Source organism: Anguilla anguilla, chromosome 10, assembly GCF_013347855.1.
Source record: "Anguilla anguilla isolate fAngAng1 chromosome 10, fAngAng1.pri, whole genome shotgun sequence".
NCBI classification, from domain to species: Eukaryota; Metazoa; Chordata; class Actinopteri; order Anguilliformes; family Anguillidae; genus Anguilla; species Anguilla anguilla.
This window is the reverse complement of record NC_049210.1, coordinates 41582210-41606288: the sequence shown is the minus strand read 5'-3', so window position 1 is coordinate 41606288 and position 24079 is coordinate 41582210. Positions and strand designations below refer to the sequence as shown.

General features: G+C 51.5%; 1 protein-coding gene across 2 annotated transcripts in view; it reads right to left on the bottom strand.

Annotated features, from left to right (window-relative positions):
• The window catches only part of ipo11 (importin 11), a 110718-nt gene that overhangs the window by 71222 nt on the left and 15417 nt on the right, over window positions 1–24079 (bottom strand). For both annotated transcript variants that reach the window (XM_035380251.1, XM_035380252.1), the window contains exons 6-11: window positions 15455–15587; window positions 13879–13937; window positions 8753–8801; window positions 6167–6237; window positions 4636–4828; window positions 2693–2845 (exon numbers count right to left, since the gene is read on the bottom strand). In XM_035380251.1, coding sequence (XP_035236142.1) covers window positions 2693–2845; window positions 4636–4828; window positions 6167–6237; window positions 8753–8801; window positions 13879–13937; window positions 15455–15587 — 658 coding nt within the window. The remainder of the gene's footprint in view (window positions 1–2692; window positions 2846–4635; window positions 4829–6166; window positions 6238–8752; window positions 8802–13878; window positions 13938–15454; window positions 15588–24079) is intronic.

The following is a 24079-nucleotide window of genomic DNA, read 5'->3' as shown; positions in this document are numbered from 1 at the left end:
GGTATTATACGCTGCACATATCATTTTTTGCGTCGCTACCCAGTCCACAGCTGGATGAACGTTAAAATCGAAATGGCAAGACCGCGGGGTTCCATTAGAGGGAAAAATGATGAATTTGCTGTTTAATCAATCGAAGATTAATGAAACTTTCCAGCTGTGAGCACCCCCCCCCCCCCCACCCCCCCCCCCCCCCCCCCCCCCCCCCCCCCCCCCCCCCCCCGGCACAGCGTATTTCTCTCCTCCCGCCCCCCCACGCCCCCCCAGCCCCACAGACAACGAACACCAGCAAAACCCAAAAGCAACGTTTCATCTGCGAACAGAGTCGAGGACCGGCAGCCAAACTGCGGAAGCTTATTAAAGCGACGGTCTAATTAGCGGCTGTAACTCCCATTCCGCACATTTCCCCGCACAAATTTCATAAAAGGCCTCGCTCCAGCGCTCTCTCAGTTCTGCGGCAGCGCTACCGCCAGCGACAGAGCTGCACTTGCGTCCGCACCGTCGCTCTGGATAAGAGCATCCGCTGAACGGCATTAAAGTGAAGTCTAATCCGCGCGCAAACTCGTTCCAACGCGTTCAGAAAAAGACCGAAAACGAGCGGAAGCTCGAATTATTCTTTTGACGCAAGAGCTGGCGCGGATCGGAGAACCTGTCGTTACGGAAACCGAGGCTTTCTCCTCCTCCGCCCCGCCCCGTCCCGTCCCATCTCGGGAGGACCGGTCCACAGGAAACGAGGGGGGGGGGGGGGGGGGGCGCCGCCATCTGTCTCCAGTTCACACCGCCAGGATTGTACGGCCCCCGGCCGCAATGGCCGATGGTGTGAAACGGGCTGCAAATTTTAACAGACCCACATCCCAGCAGGTGGGGGAGGGTGGGGTGGGGGTGGTGGGGGGGGGGGGGGAATTTGGGGTTAGGTGAGGTGCACCGTTGCCGACAGCCGCATACTCCAGAGCACCCCTCGTAAAACAACCCCCCCCCCCCACCACACACACAGGCTGCAGCCGTGCCTCTGCATCCCAGAATCATAATCGACCGGGCCACTTGCGTTCGTTTGTTTTTCTTAAAGACGTGTTGGGGGGGGGCAGGTTGGGCCGTCCCGTCGCAGATTCCCGCAATCCCCGAAATTAAGGCCGCTCTGGAAACAAACGCCCGCTAAACATCGTCACAATGACGCGCCCTCACACGCCAAGCTCAACGAGGGGGTGTCTCAGGGGGGAGAGTATTAAAGGAGGGGAAGTCTCAAAAACTAAATGTGTGTGTGATTCACCATTAAACCCGCCCGGATAAAACCCTTCGAGCTCCAGCAGACACCCCTGAGCCCCTGTTCCCCTCTGAGATCCAAAACCCTTCAGAAACGCTCAAAATTTCCTGTCAATCAAGCTAAAACGGCGGCGGCGGCGCTAGCGGCTGCGACGAACCGCAAACCAGCGCAGGAAAAAAAAACCCCCAAAAACACAACACCCCCCTCCTCATCCCAGCGCAGGATGAAGCACTTTGGGTCTACGGGAGGTCAGAACCATCAGCACCTTAATTCGCTGCTCTGGAACCATGAACATCAACGAGGCCAATTAGCGTCACATTTCTCATGCTAATATGCAGCGTGCGCAAACCCGAGAGGTGGAAGGGGGTGGGGAAGCAGCCGGTCCCCCAGCTTTTAAGGGATCATTAGCCATCATTAGCCCTTGAAGGTGTGAGATCACAGATGTGACATTAGAATGTTCTCAACCGAACATTCTAACGCTGATGTCACAATCGCTGCCGGCGAATGAAAGCAGTGGAGTTCCAGAACGCTGACTCAGAACACACCCACGGAGAGACGGGGAGAGGGGCTGTTGGCAGGGCCGGGGTTTTGGTAACGGCACCATCTCCAACAGCGACGGGGCATTCCAAACAAGGCCTTTTTATTTTCCGCCCCCCCCGCCACAAGAAAATAAAATATTTGTCTAACAACGAAAAAACTTCAGCCGCGCTCCAAATTTAATGCCCGCGTGCGTGTGCGCGCATTTTTCTTCCCGGAAAGACGCGGTAGTTATGAATTAAGAAAATGACCAGCTTCCAATTACGAGCCAGCAATAAAAGCTAAGCTCTCGCGGGGAATAAATTTCCAGCTGTCCTTTTTCCCATGGATTTTTTCCCAGGACTTTGTAGTCGGCCCCCGCTCTCCAGAGGCCGCGGGATAAACCGGTACTTAATTTACCGCCACCCCCCCCCCCCCCGGGGAGTTAAGCCCTCAAGTATATCCGAGCGCAAACTAACTGCCAATGAGAATGGAGGAGCCGGGTGCCGCAGGACCGTTTGATCTCTTTCCCCTTGATGGATGCCACCCCAACAAATCCAAACATGACACCGTAGTGTAATTTCTCCGCCCATTAAAGAGATTCTAATTCATTAAGGGCCCGGGTGGGTGTGCCGGGAGAAATGAAAGTTTCCTGGGTAAGACGGATCCCCGTTCACATCAAGTCCCCGCGGCTAACAGGCTGCGTTTTGATTGGCTGGCTGGCTGTGACAGTATCGTAATGAGCTGAAGCTCCCAGAATTGATCAGGCACGGTGGAATCCACTCCATATGCACTGTCATATGCTGGACTGAATTTAAAAAATAAAAAAAAAACACAGCTGATCACAGTGCATAATTATTGCATCCTCAAGGAAGCTGACGACTGAAAAGTGAAGGAATAAAAGAAGAAGGGAATTACCGAAACTTTCGGGGTCTTCCTCCCACATGGTCAGCTCTTCCTCGGTGAGCAGGAAGTAGTGGGACACCAGGCGCCGGCCGATCTCCGTCAGGGTGGGGTGCGTGAAGAAGGCCGTCTTTATCTTGTGCGCCTCCAGGCTCTCCGGCTTGCTGTCTGAAAGGGGGACGGACATCGCAGGGTAACGCCGCGACTCTGACCCGAGGCTGTCCGTCACAGCTCGGAACCACCCCCACAAAGAAAGGGACTCTGGGATGGACAGTCCGCCAGGGAGGAGGACTCAGGGATTGGGGATTCAAGGGATGGGGATCAGAGTAAAACGTGACTCACAACTCTACTTAAACTCCACTCAGACTCCAAGGACTCAGACTCCACTGCTCGTGACTCGACTCAGACCTCAGTGCTCGTGACTCGATTCAGATTCCACTACTCGTGACTCGATTCAGATTCCACTACTCGTGACTCGATTCAGATTCCACTACTCGTGACTCGATTCAGATTCCACTACTCGTGACTCGATTCAGATTCTACTACTCGTGACTCGATTCAGATTCCACTACTCGTGACTCGATTCAGACTCCACAACTCGTGACTCGACTCAAGACTCCAGTGCTTGTGACTGAAACTCAACGTGGACTGGCAAACAGACAGTGACTCAGTCTGCAGTGACACCACCCAAATTTTCACACTGGATCACAAGCAATTTGTCACATCTTCCCTTTTTTTGCAGCAGCAGCAGCAGCACATAAAGAATAAAATGAATACTGATTGGAGAGGTTAAGGAAATTATGTGAAATAATTTTTTTGACAAACGGGACAAACAGGCGTACAAACAGACGATGTTTCATCGCTGCGTCACTCCCCGCACCCTCAGACGAGTGAATCACGAATCCACAGGGCTTCTTTCAGGGCAAATTACAAATTCATTAATTAATCAAAAGAAAACGTAATTTTCCGACTTCGAACGCTGAGATTTTACAGCCAATTAAAGGGGGGGGGGGGGGGCTGCTCATTTCAGCTGGGCTTAGAAATACTCTTCTGTCCCCAAAGAAAACACACTTGTCAGCTCCCAAAATATATTCTGCTTACCCACCATTTCTGTCAACAGAAATGTCGCAGTAAGGAGGCAACACCAACATTTTACACTTGTCAATTTAGATTGTTTTGTTTTTTTCTTGATTATAGAATGGACATCACGTTCAGCTTTGTTCCAGAATACAATCTGACAGGCTTTCGTGAGACAAACAGCGCTCGCTCAAAAGTTCACTGAACCCGATGCCTTTTCGGGCAGAAGGACATTATCCCTTTCTGGAAAGGGCACTCCACCATTACAAAACAAATAACATGAAAAAAAGTAATTCCGCGGATATAATAATTGTTTCTTGAAGGAACTACACACATTTTGTTTTTTTTCCTTAGCAACTTGGTTTGCACTCATACATATTTTCCATTAGTACAGATGCCTGTTTACTGAAGTGAATAAGTATCTAAGTGTAGTATGCGCCTTCAAGTAGCAATCAAGGCTTCAACTGTCATTGTCCCACCTGGGACTTGAACCCGCAACCTTTGAGCTTTTCCTAATCCACAACACCCCAATGCCAACCCCTCTAGTTGAAAAGAGGTACTGTGTTGGGTTTAAAGACGAATGCCACTGGGCTGAAAGTGGGTAGTGTTGGGTTGAATGGGGGCAGTGCTGGGTTGAAAGCAAGTAAGTTGTTGGGTTGAAAGCAGGAACAGTTTTGGGTTGCAAGGAGATATGGTATTGGGTTGGAAAGACAGTGTTGGGTTAAAAGGGGGTATAGTGCCGGGTTAAAGAGGGTATGGTGTTGGGTGGAAACAGGGTATGGTGTTGGATGGAAAGGGGGTAAGTTGTTGGGTTGAAAGGAAGAAAGTTGTTGGGTTAAAAGAGGGTACAGTGTGCGGGAGGAACGGGAACGGGAACACACCCTCGATGTTCTTGGCGGGCTTGTAGGAGTCGTTCTTGACGATCATCTTGATGAGGTTCATGCACTGCACGATGAACCTCTCGAAGACCACGCCCTCGCCCGCCTCCGTGAACACGTAGCTGACGGCAAACTCCAGCGACCTCTGGATGAGCGGGATGAAAGGGAAGGGGTGGTGCTCCAGGAAGTCCAGCAGCTGCAGGGGGGAGGAAAAAAACCCCAAAAATCAGCCTCCCCGAAGACAGCCAGCGACCTCCCAGGGACCCCAACCTTGGACTGGGAGAGACACTGCATTTTGGCTTTTACCGTAAAAATTCTGACCCAAGAAACCAGGTGAGGTGAACTAACTGTGTACCCTAATCAGCTGGTTTAACTACTTAATTAAGTGCTGAGTAATGATTGACAGGTCACGTAGTAGAGGCAAAAACTCTGGGAGTTTTCAAGACCAGGCTCGATATGGTGCAGGATACTATCGAGTTTGTAGGTAAACCAAGCACCAAGTGCACTTCAGAGGAACCTCACAACACCTCACACGATTCACAGACCTGTTTATTGCCGCACACTGACCTTTACGGGGTTCTCACCACTAGCCTATACCGCAAATTCAATTTCAAGGTCCCGCAGATTTCCATTACCCCAGAATCAAGAGACCTACGGGTGGGGACATCTAACGGATTTTTTTCTGAACATTTACAAGCTCATTTATGCTTGTGTTTGAGGACTCTTATTTCTCTTGGGCCTAAAGACTGTTTTACAGCAGCAGACGCCCTTGCTGTAAAACGCACAGAGCATTTCCTCGGGGAACTTTATCCCACACCATAATGCTGTCTGATAAGATCTTTCTTTTCTTTTTTTTAAAGATTCTGATTTTCCGATTATAATTTTCTGGAGAGTCTTCAGGTATGTACTTGTTTACCTGAGTAAAGGCTTCCACCTCTAATAAAAAACTATGGTAGACTATATTTATGATCACGATCAAAGACATATGAAAATGTCTTCGATGTTCCGGAAAACGAATTCTGTCGATTGCTTCTTTCAAACCCACCAATTAAAACCACAGCCACACCACAGAATTTGAGTATGGTGAGCTCATAAAAACCTCTATATGCTTTTGTGGACAGTCACATACGTCTTATAAGAAATCCAATAAATCCAATCAAACAAAATACTTCTCTCAAAATGGCTATTTTCAAAAACTTACAGAAACTGATATTACTTTTCTAAATGTCAGGGTATTTACTGAAGGTAAAAAGTTCTGTTTTTAGCACAGAGTTAGAGTTAGTTATATTCTGATTCTGCAAACATGATGCCCTGTTAAATACACATGCAGCAGGTAACAGACTGTGACCTCTTTAAACCCCACAGCTTGTGAATTAAGTGTTAATTAGTTCAGTTGCACGATTAAAAAAAAAAAACTTGATTTGTTGATTAAGCCAAAAGCATTCTGGGCCCTGGACTGAACCATCATAAACAAAATAAGGGTGCTATACTGCTTATTGATTTTTGTTTTTTTTGCAAAATAATTTTTACTCACGACTTTTGTGTAGAGGATGATGGTCTTCTCCAGCTTCTCCCTACAAGTACTTCCAGGGCCCACCTGTCGACCTGTAGGAAGGTCAACACCTGAGTCAATCAACATTTTACAATAATTTAACCCTTTTAAGACCAGATCTACAGATCACCGACAATTTTAAAAGAAAATATTTTAAATGGTAAATGGACTGCATTTATATAGCGCTTTTATCCAAGACGCTTTACAATTGATGCCTCTCATTCACCCATTCACACACACACACTCACACAACAACGGTGAAAGGCTGCCATTCAAGGTACCACTTAGCTTGTTGGGAGCAATTAGGGGTTAGGTGTCTTGCTCAGGGACACTTCGACACGCCCAGGGCGGGGGATCGAACCGGCAACCCTCCGACTGCCAGACAACCACTCTTACCTCCTGAGCTATGTCACCCAACATTTCACCCAACATTTAAAACAATGAATTTTCTTGGTTAACTACTGAAAATACTTTTGTTTTTCCCTCAGGGGCTCCAGCCCTGTCTCTCCCCTGGTTCAAGCCCACGTCCGGCATAATACACATCCCCACATCTGGAATCGAATTTACCTGCTAATTTAACACCTCACCTGTAACCTGCCCAACCCGTGTGATTATTTGCTGTGATCTATCCCTCATTACGTTCCTGTTACATCCACTCAACCCCTACTTCACACCAGACCGGGCCAGCGGGGGGGATGGGCTTCCCCCTCTGTAGCCGGGATCCTCCCAAGACATCCTTCCCAACGGGTAGCTTCTTTTTGCTTTTTTACCTCACAGCTTGCTTTTTTGGGAGTCCAGGCCTGGTTTTTTGCCCAATTTCCCTACAGTTGCTCTTACTCTGCAAAGCGTCCCTGTGACAGAGTCTCTATAAAAAGCGCCATGCAAATAAAAATTCATTTGATTTGATTTGCCCTGCAGCATGAATCACCAATTACACGAGTGGAGGGGCCATTTTATTTTGGAATGATGGCGCGTCTCGGAAAAGTCAACACGAAAACTCGAGAGAGAGAGAGAGAGAGAGAGAGGGTGAGAGGGAGGGAGGGAGGGAGGGAGAGAGAGAGAGAGAGAGAGAGAGGGGGTGAGAGAGAGAGAGAGAGAGAGAGAGAGAGAGAGAGAGAGAGAGCTGGTGGGAGTGTTTTCAAAGTTTAGCGGCCAGTTAAAAGACAGTTCCGGTGCTTCAGAGGAGGCTGGTTAGGCCCCCCGTCTGAGCCGAACGCGTCTCTCCGTGCTGTCGGATCGCATTAGCGTCCCGCTGAGAGCCCAGCGCAGGCTAAGCTGCGGCAGGTCCGCTAGGCTAACCAAAACCTCGCCCAGGTTACTCATGCAGCGAGGCCCCCCCCCCCCCCTCCAGCGAGGACCGGCATGCTCCGCCGGTCACGTGACCGCGCAGCCGCGCGCGGTTTGCCTGCCGGGGGGGGTGGGGGGGGTGGGGGCTGACGGAAGCGGTCGAGCTTTTTGTGTGAGACACGTATCCGGCTGGAACCCTGTGGTCTTTGACAGGCAGATCACTGACACCGCGCGTGATTGGTTGAACCGTCGCCCAGGGAGGGAGGGTCCCTGTCAGGTCGTTCCAGAGCAGGAGAGGCCAATGGTCGAATTAAAGAGTCCTACCCCCCCCCCCCCCCGCATTGAGTGCCCCTTCCCTCCTCCATATGCTGAACTCTTCCTCTTTTGTGGAAGACCTGCTGATGCTAACCCAAAGGGAGAAATTACACACTGTACCGCTACCACAGTAACTACAGCTCAAGCCCTGGAAATACATAATTTAGTTTTGCTCGATAATGAATACTGTGAAGAGAGGACGGGACAGGGAGGGGGGACAGGGACGGGCTGACAGGGAGGGGGGACAGGGACGGGCCGATCCAAACTTCCTCGAGAGATAAATGAATGTTCCGGACAGAAGCACGGCAAGCGTTGACGCCCCACGCCGGACGCAGCCAATCAGAATGAAGCGCACAAAGGCTCGAACCACTGAGCAGCTCTTCCTGGAGACGGACGGACCCCATTATCCGCAGAAATCTGCCTCTCTTTTTCTTTCCTTTTAAACTGTCGAGGCAGAAAATTGCCTAAAAATAATTTTAATTAAACTTTTCCACCTTTCAACTGGGACAGCATGTTCATTCGCAACTTTACACGGTTTATTATCGAGGTGGGCGGGGGGACGGAGACGGACATGGGGGAGGGGGGCGGGGGAGGGTGAAGTAGTTTCCCAAAACTTGTCGAGTAGCTGTCCTTCAGACCCAGTATTTAATCACAGACAGGCAGCGAGCGGAACGATGGTGTCACAGCGTCACACTTAATGCAGACAAACAGCAGATTACACTCTAAAGGAAAATGAACACAGACACAGGCCCCGACAGAAAAGCCTCATACTGTATTAGTGGAGCAGCTCAAGCAGAGCATTTACACAGGGGGTCTCATCTTATTGGGTCCCAAGAGCTGAGCTTGAGTCTGTCTGTCTGTCTGTCCGTCCGTCCTGATCAAACTCACCCTTCCCATACGCCACCTGACTGTTCGGGGCAAGGGGGGTAAAGATGTTTTAAAAAGGACTGAGATGGCGACACTTACAGCAATCCAGGAACTGCCGAAGTCTCTCAAACACCGCGTTCAGGAACCCCTGGGGAAAGAGGGAGGACGAGAGAGAGTGAGTGAGTGAGTGAGTGAGAGCAAGAGAGAGAGAGAGAAAGAGAAAAAATAGGTAAATCAGATGGGGAATGGGGAAAGCTTCTATCTTGACATTTTTTTTGTGTTTTGCCATGTTTCAGTCACATCCGTTACAATCTGAGCAGTGGCACACTCAAACTTTTCAGTCTGGAGTCATTCTGGGCTTTTCTGAAGGGGGGGGGTTGATGCCGACCAACAGCATCATCGTATGTCATGGACCAGGGTGTAATTTTGCCCACCCCCCCACCCCACCCCCCAGGAAAAGTAAGCAGACTGAATCCAGGAGAGAACACACAGCACCTGCCCAAAAAAGCAGCTATACGACTCAGACTGAAGCTTGCGGCAGTCACGACGAGTGAGTACACTCAGTAACGACGGCATCGACGCGTGCGCGTTAGCTCTCCGGTGTTCGAAAAAATAACTGGTTCGGTTTCGGAACATCAATCCCGAGAGCAAACTTCTTAAGCGTAACGGACGACTCCGGGCGCGATAAAACAGCGCTCTTATTTTCAGCGGCAGGTACGGCCCGCCTCCTCAAAACGAGGGGCGGCTCTTCAGACCTGCGCCGGACAGCAGGGGAGCAAGGGGGAGGACGACGAAAACCGCCCCGAAACCTCGCGGACGCTCCGGGGATCAAACAGCCGAAGACCGCCCCCTAAAGGTCGGTCCTGAACGCGAACGCGAGAGGCGGAGCCGGGCCCGGGACGCGAACCCGCGCGTCTACCTGTCAGGGAAGCGGGACTCACCTGGGATCACGACCCCACGACCTCGGAGGGGCAAGCGCACTCATCCTCCAGCCGCTCTGCCGGGCCGTCGGCCATTTTGTCTACAGTAGCTATTTCATGCACTGATTCATGCACTGATCATTTATTTTCTGAGTAGGAAACAGAGGCGCCTTGCTCAGGCAGGTTTAAGTGAGCTTAGATATTTTAAAGTTACATAAACATAACCATGAAACATAACCTTTTTATTATGCAGGTCTGGTACCTACCCAATGGCACTGGATTTTGACCACAGCTTGACGTGTTTCTAGCACAAGGCTGAAGGGCTGGTTTCCAAGCCATGTTAACTGCACCTTCCGGAAGCCATTTTGGCCCATAGCGTCTGCCGAATTGTAAACAGTAGTCGAATCAGGCCATAGCAAAACGAGTATGTGGAGTTATTGAGGTAATATTTTACTTTTTTATTTTTGCCATCATTTAAAATTAAAACCTGGACTGGATTTTTATAAAAACTGGACTGGATTTTTTTTCAAAACCTGGACTGGATTTTTATAAAAACTGGACTGGATTTTTTTCAAAACCTGGACTGGATTTTTAGAAAAACTGGACTGGATTTTTTTCAAAACCTGGACTGGATTTTTAGAAAAACTGGACTGGATTTAAAAAAAAACCTGGACTGGATTTTTATAAAAACTGGACTGGATTTTTTTTCAAAACCTGGACTGGATTTTTATAAAAACTGGACTGGATTTTTTTTTTTAAAAACCTGGACTGGATTTTTATAAAAACTGGACTGGATTTTTTTTTAAAAAAAACCTGGACTGGATTTTTATAAAAACTGGACTGGATTTTTTTTAAAAACCTGGACTGGCTTTTTATAAAAACTGGACTGGATTTTTTTTAAAAACCTGGACTGGATTTTTATAAAAACTGTACTGGATTTTTTTTTTTTAAAAAACCTGGACTGGATTTTTATAAAAACTGGACTGGATTAAAAAAAAAATAATAATAATAATAATAATAATAAAAAACCTGGACTGGATTTTTATAAAAACTGGACTAGATTTAAACAAACAAAACCTGGGGGGGGGGTGGCACGTAAGTCTGAAGTAATCTAGCACTGTGGCTGGATATGATGGAGTAAATCTGTTCCCAGGTCTTAAATCAGGAGTCAGGCCTGGGGGGCGAGGGGGGGGGGGGGCGAAGGGGGGCAGGTGGCTGAACACTCATGAATCTCTGCCGCAAAGCACACCAAGCCCTATGGACACATCTGTGTCTCGTAGAATGGGAACGGCTGTGGGGGGCGGGGGGGGGGGATTTAGAGCAATTAGTCACCCGCACACGCGTGCTCTCCATCACCCCCCCCCTTACACACACACCCTTGATACTGGGCTCCTTACATAGCTCCCTATGCTAAAATAAAACCAAGCTTCTATCTAAACTGACTGTGCTGCATTTAAGACAGTCTGTTTCAAATAAAACTTTATTGATCATGACGATATATTTTATTTCAACGCTGTGCATTTCAGCTGTAAGGTACCCTTCTAGAGACATAATATACTATAAAATACTGCAAATATCCAGAATACAAATCAATGTATTCTTTAAAATGTATTGCCATGTCAGAAAGTAAAAGCACTTTGTACAGTTCAATATCTTCATAAATATACATCTTGCATTATCATGCTAGCATATAAAATATCATCGTAATGAAGCAATTTCCTTTTGCGTATAAGGGCAGTAAATTGTGGTATAACAAGAGGCCTGTGGCACACAGAGGAGAGCCAGCTACTGTCTTCCCTGTGAAGAACATCCCTGCAACGTAAAAAAGAAAAGGGATAGTGGCTTAAACTTTAATGTGAAGGTTATTTCAGGTTCTTATGCCACCCCCTCAAACAGCCACCCCCTCAGACACACCCCTTGCCCAACTGACTTCAAAGCATTCAAATTGCAGCCTTGATTTTTTTTTTTAAAAAGAACAGATTTAAAATGAAAGTGAACCCCTCAGGACGCCAGAGGCGGTGTCGACACGGATCAGAGGGGGTGTCGAAACGGATCAGAGGTGGTACGAGGATTTAGCCGTCGTCCCTCAGCCCGGGACAACGAAGTGGGAAGAGAGGAAAACTACGATGTCATACGCTCCCGTTCGTTTGAGGCCTGAGCCTCTCTCCTTGGTAGTTCCGTCCCCTTCGTCCGACTATTAGCCTAAAGCTGTGGAATTCGGCGACGAACCTCCTTAATTTCAGGGGGGGGGTGGGGGGCCTAACCCATAATTTGCCAATGAAGCACATCATCTCAGTGAAGGCCCCGGACTGCAGGAGGAGGCGGAGTTTCAGACGCTCGCTCCACCGGGAACAAAAACCGTGAAATCCGTTTGAAATTGAAGAGGAGTCAGGTGTCAAATACATCACCGTTCTGAGATCCGCCCCCAAAAGAATCTAACCAATTAAAACTCCTACGTGTCTGCAGCAGCCCAGGAGGAAAGCAGAGCATCTTGTTTTTTTTTGTTTTTTTTTGTTTTTTTAAGAGACTTTGGTTACTTTGTTGTAATACTCTCAAGTTAAAGCAATCTCTTTGAAGTTGCCATCGCCAGGGGCCGACGTGCACCCCAAGAGCAGGTGACAAACCGAAGCTCGTGGGAAGGAAATTACAGAATTTCTTAAGAGCGGAGGAAAAACCACTTAAAGTAACTTTGTTCTAGTGAGTCATGAGGTGAGAGTGACTCAGCGGGCCACAGACCGAACACCCCCCTTGCCGGCTGTAAAAACGCACCTGTGTGGATCGGCTAACCAGTCGCTAATTCAATCCGAAGTTTCCTGAGGTAAGGCCCAAGGCTTCTCTACCCACTCGCCGAGCTCCAGCCAGGAGCAGCCGGAAAGCTTTCCGCCGAGATCCAGCGACGGGGGAACTAGAATCGCCGCTGGGCAGGAAATGCCACTGAACACACGGCCGCTAAGGTCGACCGGGCTGCCGTGCGGTTGGCGCCCCCTAGAGACTCTCCAAGCACTTACAGGTGAAGACAGACCATGTCTCCGATCAGAACTTTGCTCTCCTGTAGTACCGCGTGTGGCCTGTAGGGTGCAAAATAGCCACCGGTTCTCCGGTTGTACTGTGTGTGGCCTGTGTGATGCACAACCTCCCACCCAACCCAAACCCCAATTTCCCGCTCCTCCCAAAACCCACCACCCACCCCCAAAATGTCTCCCCAGTAATTGAATTTGAATGCCTCTACATGACAGCCTTGACACTGACGTTCAAAGTTCTCCCCATTACCCGCTCAGCGACCCACACCTCACAGTAATGCATCAGCAAGTTCAAAAAAAGGATTTCAGAGGGTTCGGTTTTAACGGCGAGATAAACTTCACACGGGGGCCCGGGACACCCCTGCCACGCCAAACTCTTTCATCGCCCCCCCCCCCCGCGAGAGTTTCTGCACAGCTCACACAAATCGCTCCGTTTTCCCCCCACAAACACTGCATTTTTATTCGAGCTGACTTACGAGCGCAGTAAAAAAAGATCAGGAGAGTTTGATAGCGCTATCGCTGTGGTCATGCAAGAGTGCGGACATCTGTTGGTACTTACAAAAAAAAAAAAAAAACATTTAATCCAATTCTGTTGCACTTCTGGCTTTAAGGACAGACTGAATAACACAGCTAGAAATGAAGGAAATACCAGCGCAATGAGGCACATAATCCTCTCTAGATCAGGGACTCTGGCTCGCTATACCGCGAACAGTTAGCAACACTCAACGCCAGGGGCGGTGCACGTTCCAGATTCCGCGGTTGTGGTAACCACGGGAAACACGGAAGTGACAACGCCCCAAACACGGAAAGCAGCATCACTTCTGCGGTGAAGGAGCAGAACCTTCGACGGATGGAAGACGACGATTTCGAAATCGCTTTAATTTAGCACCGCAAAAAAAGAAAAGGAGAAAGAGAAGGTGGTACGTGCGTCCGACCAATCAGAGGAGGAGACGGCACAGAGTGCGCGCAGCCACCCACGTGATAATTTAGACCAATCGCAGGCGATCTCCGTATTGACATCGGCGTGCGAACATCAGCTAGCTCGGCCAACACGGACGCGGACACCATCTTGTGTCAAAGTCAACGCGGAGTTTCAGTTTCTCCACAAACGCATAATTTCGCGCCCGTTTAGTTTTTTTACGAACTCGCCGAAGTTAGTTTCCGCATCGAGTTCCCCGCCGCCTTCGCTGACCTTTCACGAGCCGGGTATGGTGCTGTAAATGCTAAGTGTTCATTAGCGCGCGGGTCTGGGTCTGCCTCCAGCAGCCCCCCCCTCCGAACTCACCATGACCTCCATGTTCTGGAGCGGCTCGCTAAACCCGTGCACCGTCAGTTTCCGCAGCACTGCAGGGGAAAAAAGGAAACAGAACGCTCTCGTCAGACACGACGTCGTTTCGGGGAGCTTCGCTGGGCGCCCGGCGCACCGGGGCGAGGCTCGCGGCCCCGGAGGGTGACGTCAGCAGCGGGGCGACGCTCCGCGATTTCGCCGAGCGCCGAAAAATCACCGGTCAAACCCAACGCTGCTCACACGCGCTGAGGGGCGACTTCCTGTGGAATGCCTCTATCAATCACACTCACTCAGAAAGGAGTAACAAACACTCTCAGACACACACACACACACGAACACACACACACACACACACACACACACACGCACACAGAAACAAACACACACACACACACACAAACACACACACGCACACAGAAACAAACACACACACACGCACACACACACAGAAACAAACACACACACACACACACAAACACACACACGCACACAGAAACAAACACACACACACGCACACGCACACAGAAACAAACACACACACACGCACACACACACACACGAACGCACACACTCACTCAGAAAGGAGAAACAAGCACTCTCAGACACACACACACTAACACACACGCACATGCACACACACACAGAAACAAACACACAAACGCACACACAGAAACAAACACACAAACACACACACGCACACACAGAAACAAACACACACACACGCACACGCACACAGAAACAAACACACACACACGCACACGCGCACACACACGCACGCACACACACACACACACACACACGCGCACACGCACACACACACACGCAGTGCCCAAGGGTAGAATCAGAGAGGTGCGCTGCTCATTTGAGAGGGGGCAGTGCAAAGAACATGGACACACAGCACTGCAGAAACATAATCACATTCTCCAGGACACCATATTCTTTTCTTCACTTGGCTGGTTACTCTCCCAGCCTTTAGGCTGCCTTCTGCAGGAACACAATGTGCCTGGGCTAATGATTCTGATTGGCTGTTCCAGAGCCACGGCAACCGACACCGACTGGCTATCCCAGAGTCAGGGTTGGTGATCCCAGTGTGAGGGTCACGGGTTAGACCCTTATACTCACACTCCACAGGCCTCTCATTCTGAAGCAGGACTGATCATAAGAGTTCTGCATTAGTATGCGTGTGCAATGTGTGTGTGCGTTTGCTTGTATGTGTGTTTGTATACGCGCATGTCCGTGTGTGCATTTGTGTGTTTGCAGGTATAGTAGGGATAAGGCAGGGCAGGGCAAACACAGGGCAGGGCGGGGCTGGCAGACACAGGGGGGCGGGGCAGAAACAGGGGGGAGGGCAGGGCACACAGGGAGGGGCGGGGCAGACACAGGGGGGCGGGGCAGACACAGGGGGGAGGGCAGGGCACACAGGGAGGGGCGGGGCAGACACAGGGGGGCGGGGCAGACACAGGGGGGAGGGCGGGGCAGGCGCAGGAAGGGGCAGGGCAGACGCAGGAAGGGGCAGGGCAGACACAGGAAGGGGCGGGGCAGACGCAGGAAGGGGTGGGGCAGACGCGGCTACCTTTCAGGGACAGCAGGGTCCTCTCCAGCGAGCTGAGGGCGGCGGCCTCGTCCCGGGCGCAGACCTCCCGCAGGAAGGAGTCCGTGTGGTGGTTCCACAGCGAGCAGGCGAAGCTGTAGATCCCCGCCGCCAACTGCAGAGACACACACACACACACACACACACACACAACCGCGCTCGTCAGTACGTTCCCTCCCTTTAAACCCAAACCTCTCCGCCGCGCCTCTCTCACGGAAGAGACGCCATTTTGTTAAGACTTCCTGCGTTAGTGAAGGGCCAGCGAACGAGCCCAGCCAGCGTCCTGTTAGCCTAGCGCTCACCCTGCACCAGCCAGCGTCCTGTTAGCCTAGCGCTCACCCTGCACCAGCCAGCGTCCTGTTAGCCTAGCGCTCACCCTGCACCAGCCAGCGTCCTGTTAGCCTAGCGCTCACCCTGCACCAGCCAGCGTGCTGTTAGCCTAGCGCTCACCCTGCACCAGCCAGCGTGCTGTTAGCCTAGCGCTCACCCTGCACCAGCCCGGCCAGCGTGCTGTTAGCCTAGCGCTCACCCTGCACCAGCCTGGCCAGCATGCTGTTAGCCTAGCGCTCACCCTGCACCAGCCAGCGTCCTGTTAGCCTAGCGCTCACCCTGCACCAGCCAGCGTGCTGTTAGCCTAGCGCTCACCCTGCACCAGCCAGCGTCCTGTTAGCCTAGCGCTCACCCTGCACCAGCCAGCGTCCTGTTAGCCTAGCGCTCACCCTGCACCAGCCAGCGTCCTGTTAGCCTAGCGCTCACCCTGCACCAGCCAGCGTGCTGTTAGCCTAGCGCTCACCCTGCACCAGCCAGCGTGCTGTTAGCCTAGCGCTCACCCTGCACCAGCCCGGCCAGCGTGCTGTTAGCCTAGCGCTCACCCTGCACCAGCCTGGCCAGCATGCTGTTAGCCTAGCGCTCACCCTGCACCAGCCAGCGTCCTGTTAGCCTAGCGCTCACCCTGCACCAGCCAGCGTCCTGTTAGCCTAGCGCTCACCCTGCACCAGCCAGCGTGCTGTTAGCCTAGCGCTCACCCTGCACCAGCCAGCGTGCTGTTAGCCTAGCGCTCACCCTGCACCAGCCCGGCCAGCGTGCTGTTAGCCTAGCGCTCACCCTGCACCAGCCTGGCCAGCATGCTGTTAGCCTAGCGCTCACCCTGCACCAGCCAGCGTCCTGTTAGCCTAGCGCTCACCCTGCACCAGCCAGCGTCCTGTTAGCCTAGCGCTCACCCTGCACCAGCCAGCGTCCTGTTAGCCTAGCGCTCACCCTGCACCAGCCAGGGTCCTGTTAGCCTAGCGCTCACCCTGCACCAGCCAGGGTCCTGTTAGCCTAGCGCTCACCCTGCACCAGCCAGGGTCCTGTTAGCCTAGCGCTCACCCTGCACCAGCCAGTGTGCTGTTAGCCTAGCGCTCACCCTGCACCAGCCCGGCCAGCGTGCTGTTAGCCTAGCGCTCACCCTGCACCAGCCCAGCCAGCGTCCTGTTAGCCTAGCGCTCACCCTGCACCAACCCAGCCAGCGTCCTGTTAGCCTAGCGCTCACCCTGCACCAGCCAGGCGCCTTTGCCTACCTCAGCAACGAGGAGGACAAACAAGGGCGACTTCGAGCCCCCCGGAACACAGGGACAGAACACACGGACACCGCGTACGGAGCCGAGAGACCTCCACCGTTACTCAGGGGAACGAAATTAGAGACGGAAAACTTCAGGGTCCGCACCAAAGTCCCGGAACACCGCGTTCTTAACCTTAATCCAAGTAAAAACTGAACGAACGTGCTTTCAGCGCAGCGGATAACTGAATAAGGCACGACGTTTGCTCTCCTTCGATTTTAGCTCGCAGGTGCGGACAACGAGTGGAGGCACCCCCCCCCAACCCCCCAACCCCCCCACCCCACCCCCGCAAGGGCAACAGGAGTCACTTTGTAAGCGGCAATTACCAAAAAAAAAAAGGTTCTCCTTGTTCTAAAGATTTGTTCTTTTCCCCTCCTGAACAAACAGGCGCCTGTCGGACGCCAGAGCCTCGGGTGAGTGGCGAGCGAGCGAGCGGACGAGCGAACGACCCGTGGAAACGACGCCGCCGGCGGCGATGGTGGCCGCGGCCCCCGAACGCTTTTATTTCCCAGCTCCGCCATCCCCACGGCGCTAAGGACCGCGACGAACGACATCATCAATCAGCCCCGTCGCCATCGATCATCCCCCCCCCCCCCCCTCGGCAGGAGGGGCCTCTTCCTTTTCAATCGCCGTGACGACCGCGCTTTTTATCTAAATCGTCGCGGCGCGCCCCGACACGCATCGCGGGTCTGCTTTATTCACGAACTTAATGAGCACTCACAAAGTAATTAATTCCCCCCCCACCCCCATCACTGGTTCACCGGTGCCTATGGGACAGGAAGGGGCGGGGAATCACAGTTTAAATGACTGAAGGCTGACAGGAAGTGTGCATTTCTGACTCCGCGCGCTACGTTCCGTGGAGACGTCAGCAGGCCGGCGATGCTTCCAGGAGATCATACGTCACTTTAAAAGGCTTGGGCCCAGCGGTGCGAGACTCCTGAATTATGAATTACGCTTGAATTATGTTTTTTGGGCTTTGTCAACTCCAGAGGTCAATTTAAAACCAAGTTATTTTTTTTTCCCCCTCTTCCAAGTACAACCTCAGAGGGAATTATCAAAATGCAGATATACGCGGCAATTCGAAGACGCGGCAATTCGTTTCTGTCCCCTGCAGGGGAACGAGAGTCCTAATCTGAAGAAGCGCGTACTCCGCTACGCTCAAACCTGCGCGACAAGGGACACCCAACGAAAACAAAATCACTTCGAAAACATTTTCGCCGCTGCGTGTTTTTTGTCATCCCGGACACTTGTATTATGCCAAAGAAAATAAATTAAATACTGTTTTCTTTCTGCCGGTTCTCCGCGGGATATCTGATGGAGTAAGCGGGCTGGAGAACGGAGGGCTATTGTCAGGACTGAATGCATCCCCTCAGATATCAATAAGCACTTATTTACCAGGAACAAAATGACAAACAAGCACAGCATAACACAAACTGCGCCGGAAAACTAAATCAAAGACACATTCATTCGAACGCCGACAGGGCTATTCCGATAAGGAAACTTTTGTTCCGGAAAAGCGGAGGGGGGTGGGGGGGTCTTAATCATTAATCAGAGTAATGACAGGTGGGGGGGGGGGGGGGGGAGGGGTCGGCTGTCAAGACAACGTCAAAGTGAATCCATCGCTTGCTTTACCTTTTTCCTCCTGTTCCAACACCTTGCAGGTGAGACCTACTTCCCCCTTGGAAAAATGGAGGGGAGAGACCACGAAGCAATTATAAACCCAACGAAGGGCAGTTAAAACTCCCCCCCCCCCTCTTCCCCTCCCCCCTCCCCCCCCCCCCCCCCCAACCACTTCCCTGCGGGGACAGCCCAACTTTCAGCACCCCACCAATGAGGAACAGCCTGCCACTGACGCAGACAGGAGACATTTTGAGAATGTTAGTTCACCTTTTCGCAGCACCGAGGCGCCTTCATCAAAGTGCAAATGGCCAAAAAAAGAAATCATTTGTCAAGGCACCTGGGAGGATCTATTTTCTGCCCGCCCGTTACCACGCAACAGGGGATGAAAATCTCATATCTAATATCAAATATCGAAGCTGGGCGGACGCGCTCTCGTCCGGACGCGAGCCCGCAAACCCGCGACCCGCCCCTCGCCCCAACCCCGGATGAATATTTCCGCGGGTCGAGCGAAGAGCGGTTGCATCGAATGACGCCAATGGTCACGTTTTTTTTTTATTTTTTATTTTTTCTTTTTTTGCGGTTCTTTTGTTTTTCCGCTGGAGACGGTTCTTTATTATAAAGCGCGGGCAGAGAGAGGTAGGAAGTGTGGCCGGGCTGTGATTATAATCAGACAGGGGCTGCTCCGATGGAAATGAAGTTGACATGAAAGAGCCTCTTTTTTCCGGCGCTGTCCCTCACTGTGGAGGGGGCAGAGGTCCTCTGAAGATAATTATCCCCATTATTCAAATGAAGCAGCATCGCATGAAAGCGGCTTCATAAGGAGAAGCACACACACGCACACACACACACACACACACACACACACACACACGCACACACGCACAGACGCACACGCACACGCACACACGCACACGCACACGCACACACACAAGCATCCCTGTAAAAGCACACGTTTGATCCACATGCTGTTTAGAGAAAAATAAAAGTTTAATGACCGTAAACCTTCCTGACAGCTAATTAAGCACCTGATGACTGGTCCACATCTCCCTGTTTCAGTTTCATACATCAGATTCCCGTACACCAACGCTGCGGCTTCAAAAGAAACTTAATTTCGTATTGTAGCTAGATCTTCATTTTGATCATTTCTAATCTGATATTCACATATTCTCAGGCTCCTGATGATCAAATATTTGAGTAACACACACCCAGCCCCTGTTCCCACCCAGCTTTCAGTGTAAATATCGCACTGCAAGGGCATCAGCACTGGGAGACCCTACAGGAAGGACAATTAATCATATCAGTGATGTTTATTACTATTTTACTGTGGCCTTTCCTGAGGTCATTCTTAATTACATTTACAACTCCGCTGACATTTCGGATGCTACAAAATCATTATGCTCTGCTTACGTTATTGAAATGAAAGTTTTCCAAAAGGGCTATTTCCCTCCTAGAAGCCAGGTAGCGCTGTGGGCTGGGGCAGTGGACTAAGGGCAATAGAAAAGCAGCACCAGACTGCACTTTGTTGGTGTCGGAGACTGTTTCAGAAGTCAAAACGGAGACCGAGGGCTGTATTTCATTACCAGAAGTGTAAATATATGGGCAAAAACCTTCTTGTGTGCACCAGCGTGCGCTGTACTTCAAACAATTTCGTAGCCACCAAACATCTCCTTGTTACTCATATTCCCATGAAGTACTGGGACTGGGGGCGGAGAAGATCACTGTTAAAACTACACCCTGTTAATGAAGGGGGGGGGTGGTTGGTGGGGGGAGTGGGGGGGGGGGTTATTTGTGTCATGCCCCACATTCGTTTGACAGTGTAATTATCCGCTAATGGAGAAAGGAAACGGGCTAAACCACTAAATAACCATCAACCGCGTGACGATTATTCAGACCGCTCGTTAAAGTCGGCTACAAACGCAATCCATTTCGTTTATCGTTATAAATAAAAATGAAATCAATCACAGCCTTCCAAGTGCCGCACCAAAAAAACGACAAATGGTATCTGTGTCCAAACATTCAAGAGCAAGAGCAATCACGTTCGTCCCGGACGGCCGTGTGGATTCCCCAAATTGAGCCTGAGGCCGGTGCCCCCCCCCCCCCCCCCCCCCGCCCTCCGTTTCCCCCGAATGTCGAAAAAAAGCAATCGAAAATGCTAAAACGAAAAACCTCCACAAAGTCCTTGAGTTTTAATACGTGCTCAAAGTTCCGTTAAGAAATTGTAGCCCAAAACCAGCGTTGCATCGTGGGAGCGTAAGAACACGTTTCACCTGCTCTGGAATTCAGCGCTGCTATGAACCTACAAGGTCAGGCCTCTCTCTCGCCCAGAATTAAAATAGCTTAATTTACATTTAAATTATCGAAACTCCTCTCTGACGACTCGGTGCGCCACGGCACAATTTCCCAGAGTCGGTAACCCTGGAAATTTAGGCACGTCCTTCACGGAAAGGCTCAGAGTCAAGGTGCCTTCTCCCGACATCCCATCTCCGGCAGCTTACGCCACCCGCAGGCCATCGTGGGGGACGTCGGAGCGCATCCACGGGCGAGCTTCCCGATCCCATCTCCCTCCTTCTGCCCCGCTCTCGCCCCCAAACCCCATTATCCGTCTCTCTCTCTCTCTCAATTAAATTTCAATTAAAAACTCAACTGGCAGGCAGAGAAAGATCACGCATCCCCAAAGCACAACATCGTTAGCGAGTAAATCGCCACCGTTTGTAAACGGTTACTGAACGTGCGATGTTAAGCCGCGGTGCTGGCACAGGGGATCCTGAGCCCTGGTGCTGAGGAGCTGCAGAGTCAGCCGTTTTTTTTTGGTTTTTTTTGTTTTCGCCTCAAGATGGGCGATGCAGAAACCAGGTGACCTGAGTTAGCCTCACAATCAACCGCTCTATCAAATCAACAGGGGCGCTGCTCCGCTGCCGAACAGCAGCAGACGCCAGCAGGTCCTGCGGCTCTCCGGGACCAGGACTGAGGACCACGGTAATGGTGTGTGAGCTTTCATAGAAACCCAGCGAGATTAGGGGAGCGTTTCCGGAGTCTTCTCTGACGGATGGGGGGGGGGGGGGGGGGATGGATGGAGGGATGAGGATGAGTATCAGTCTCCCTGTGATGGGCAGCTGTGTTCATTGCCAGGGGACCACTCTCCTCCCTCTTTCCTCCCTCTGTCTCTCTCTCTCTCTCTCTGTCTCCTCTACAGGAAATGCCCTTGCCCCATGCAGCTGTAGCTGTCACATTTCTCACTGCATTTATCTCTCTCTACATTTCTCCCTCCATTCCCCTCTTTTTGCTCTCTTTCTCCCTCCCTCCCTCAGCAATTCTCTCCCTTTTTTCCTCTCTCTCCATTACTCACTCGGTACTCTCTACATCTCTTCACCTTTCTTCCCGTCTTTCTCCACAGGGTCCTCTCCACGCATCTACCACTTTCGTTCTCTCTCTCTCTCTCTCTCTCTCTATCCTCCGCACTCAACCTCCCTCCCTCCCTCCCTCTCTCTCTCTACATCCATCCTTCCCTCCCTTCCCCTCTCCCTCTCCGCGCCTCTCCCACTCAGAACGCTCGCTGCGATGATTCAGCCGCTGTCCCGACCGCTTCAATTAATCCCCACAGTGGTCAGCACTTCAGCCCGTTCCATCCCCAAAACTCGGGCCCGCATAAATGAATACCTAATTCCGCATCGTTAGAGAGATACGCCATATTCTATTTTTATCACCCCCCACCGCCCCCGCCCCCCCCCGCCCCCCAAGTTGGGCATCTTATTATTCAGAAAGCACGCTGGAGAACTTTCATGAACCCCGTAGTGTTCTTAATCTGCTCTCAGTGATGCGCGCTGTTACTCCTTTAAAGCTCGGCTCTCTCTCTCTCTTCCTCTCTTCCTCTCTCCCTCTCGCTCCCTCCTTCCTTCCCTCCCTCCGCTGAGATTAAAGAGGCAGGCTGCTTGACATTTCCCGAACCGCGCGCACCCTCCACGCGCCCGGGCTTCGCTTCGTAAACAGGAAATGGATTTTTCTCCGCGGAGCCGCAACCAAACCCCCCCCCCCCCCCCCAACCCCAACCCCCACAGAGAATTAAAGACGGTTTTATTTTTTTGCGACGCGGGGCTGTTTGCGTTTCCCCCCGCCTCGTTCTCTTTAATTCGCGAGAGGAGGCGCCCTCCTCTCTGAGCTTTCCGAGCCGGGCGACGTCGTCGTGGCGAGGAAAACGGGGAACTGGCGCAGCTCCGCCCGCCGGGATTTCACACGGGGCTGGTTTTTTTAAAAAAAATTTTAAAGATACCACGGTACAAATTCTTTCCAAAACAAAAAAAAATTTTTTTTATGGTGGCCCAGGAGATCGAGCGGAGGTCAAATCAAAGGCCCCGGTCAGACAGGGGAGCCAGGAAAGAGGAGAGCGACTGGGGGGAGAGAGAGAGAGAGAGAGAGAGAGAGAGCAGGTGAACAATAACGGACGGAGCGAAAATGATTGGCGTATAAACGGGCGCCGTTACCGCGACGCCGACGCCTCGGCGTCAGACTCGCCGAAACCCTCGCCGAGCCTCTCCGGGATGAGAGTCGCCGCTGAGCGCTCGAGCGTTAGGTGTGTGTAGCAGATTACCCATCGCGGCTACGCTACGCTACGGCCGGCCCTGACTGAGAAATCAGAGACAAACAAACGATTCTCCAGGGAGGGTCCAGCCAGCCAAGAAATACCAGAAATACCAGGAACGGTTCTCTCACAACTACCGAAAACTTGACGATAAATCAAGAACTGTTCGAGTAAAAACGGTAGTTTTCACAGCCCCACCCCTCCCCCCCGCCCTCACAAAAAAAACTGAATCTCTGACATTCGTAAAATTCACATTAGTGACTCAGAGACTAGCAGAGCGTCTTTTGAAGGATGCGGCATTTCTTTCACGCAGTCAGTGCTGAGTGCACTCGGGGCGCTCTGACTAACTGTGTGTGAGAGGTGTGAAGTGGGGGAGGCGGGGGGGGGGGTGGGGAGCAGAGGGGGTAACAGCGCAGGGGCATGAAAAGGCCCAATCAGACGCGTCGGTACGTTCACGAAACTAACTCGCGGGACAGAGAGTAAAACTGGACTTGCAGATAATGGGCTTTTCCGTAATTTGCATATGCAAATGAAAAAGTGTGGGGGGGGGGGGGAGTTATGGGGGGGGGGGGGGGGGACCATGGGCGAGATCACAGGAGGGGAATGTGAAAACGGGGAGCAATAAAATCAGTTTGTGTTTTTCTGCTTCCTGGTAAACGTCCAGTTCCCTAATTGGTTCTGGGCCGGCGCCACTTTTAGGGTACTGCAGTTTGAGCATGGCGGGGCTGGGGGGGGGGGGGGGGTTAAGGCTAAGTCATGACTCAGACTGACGACTTTTAGCCCCAGTTTATATTACACAATTAGGGAGAACAA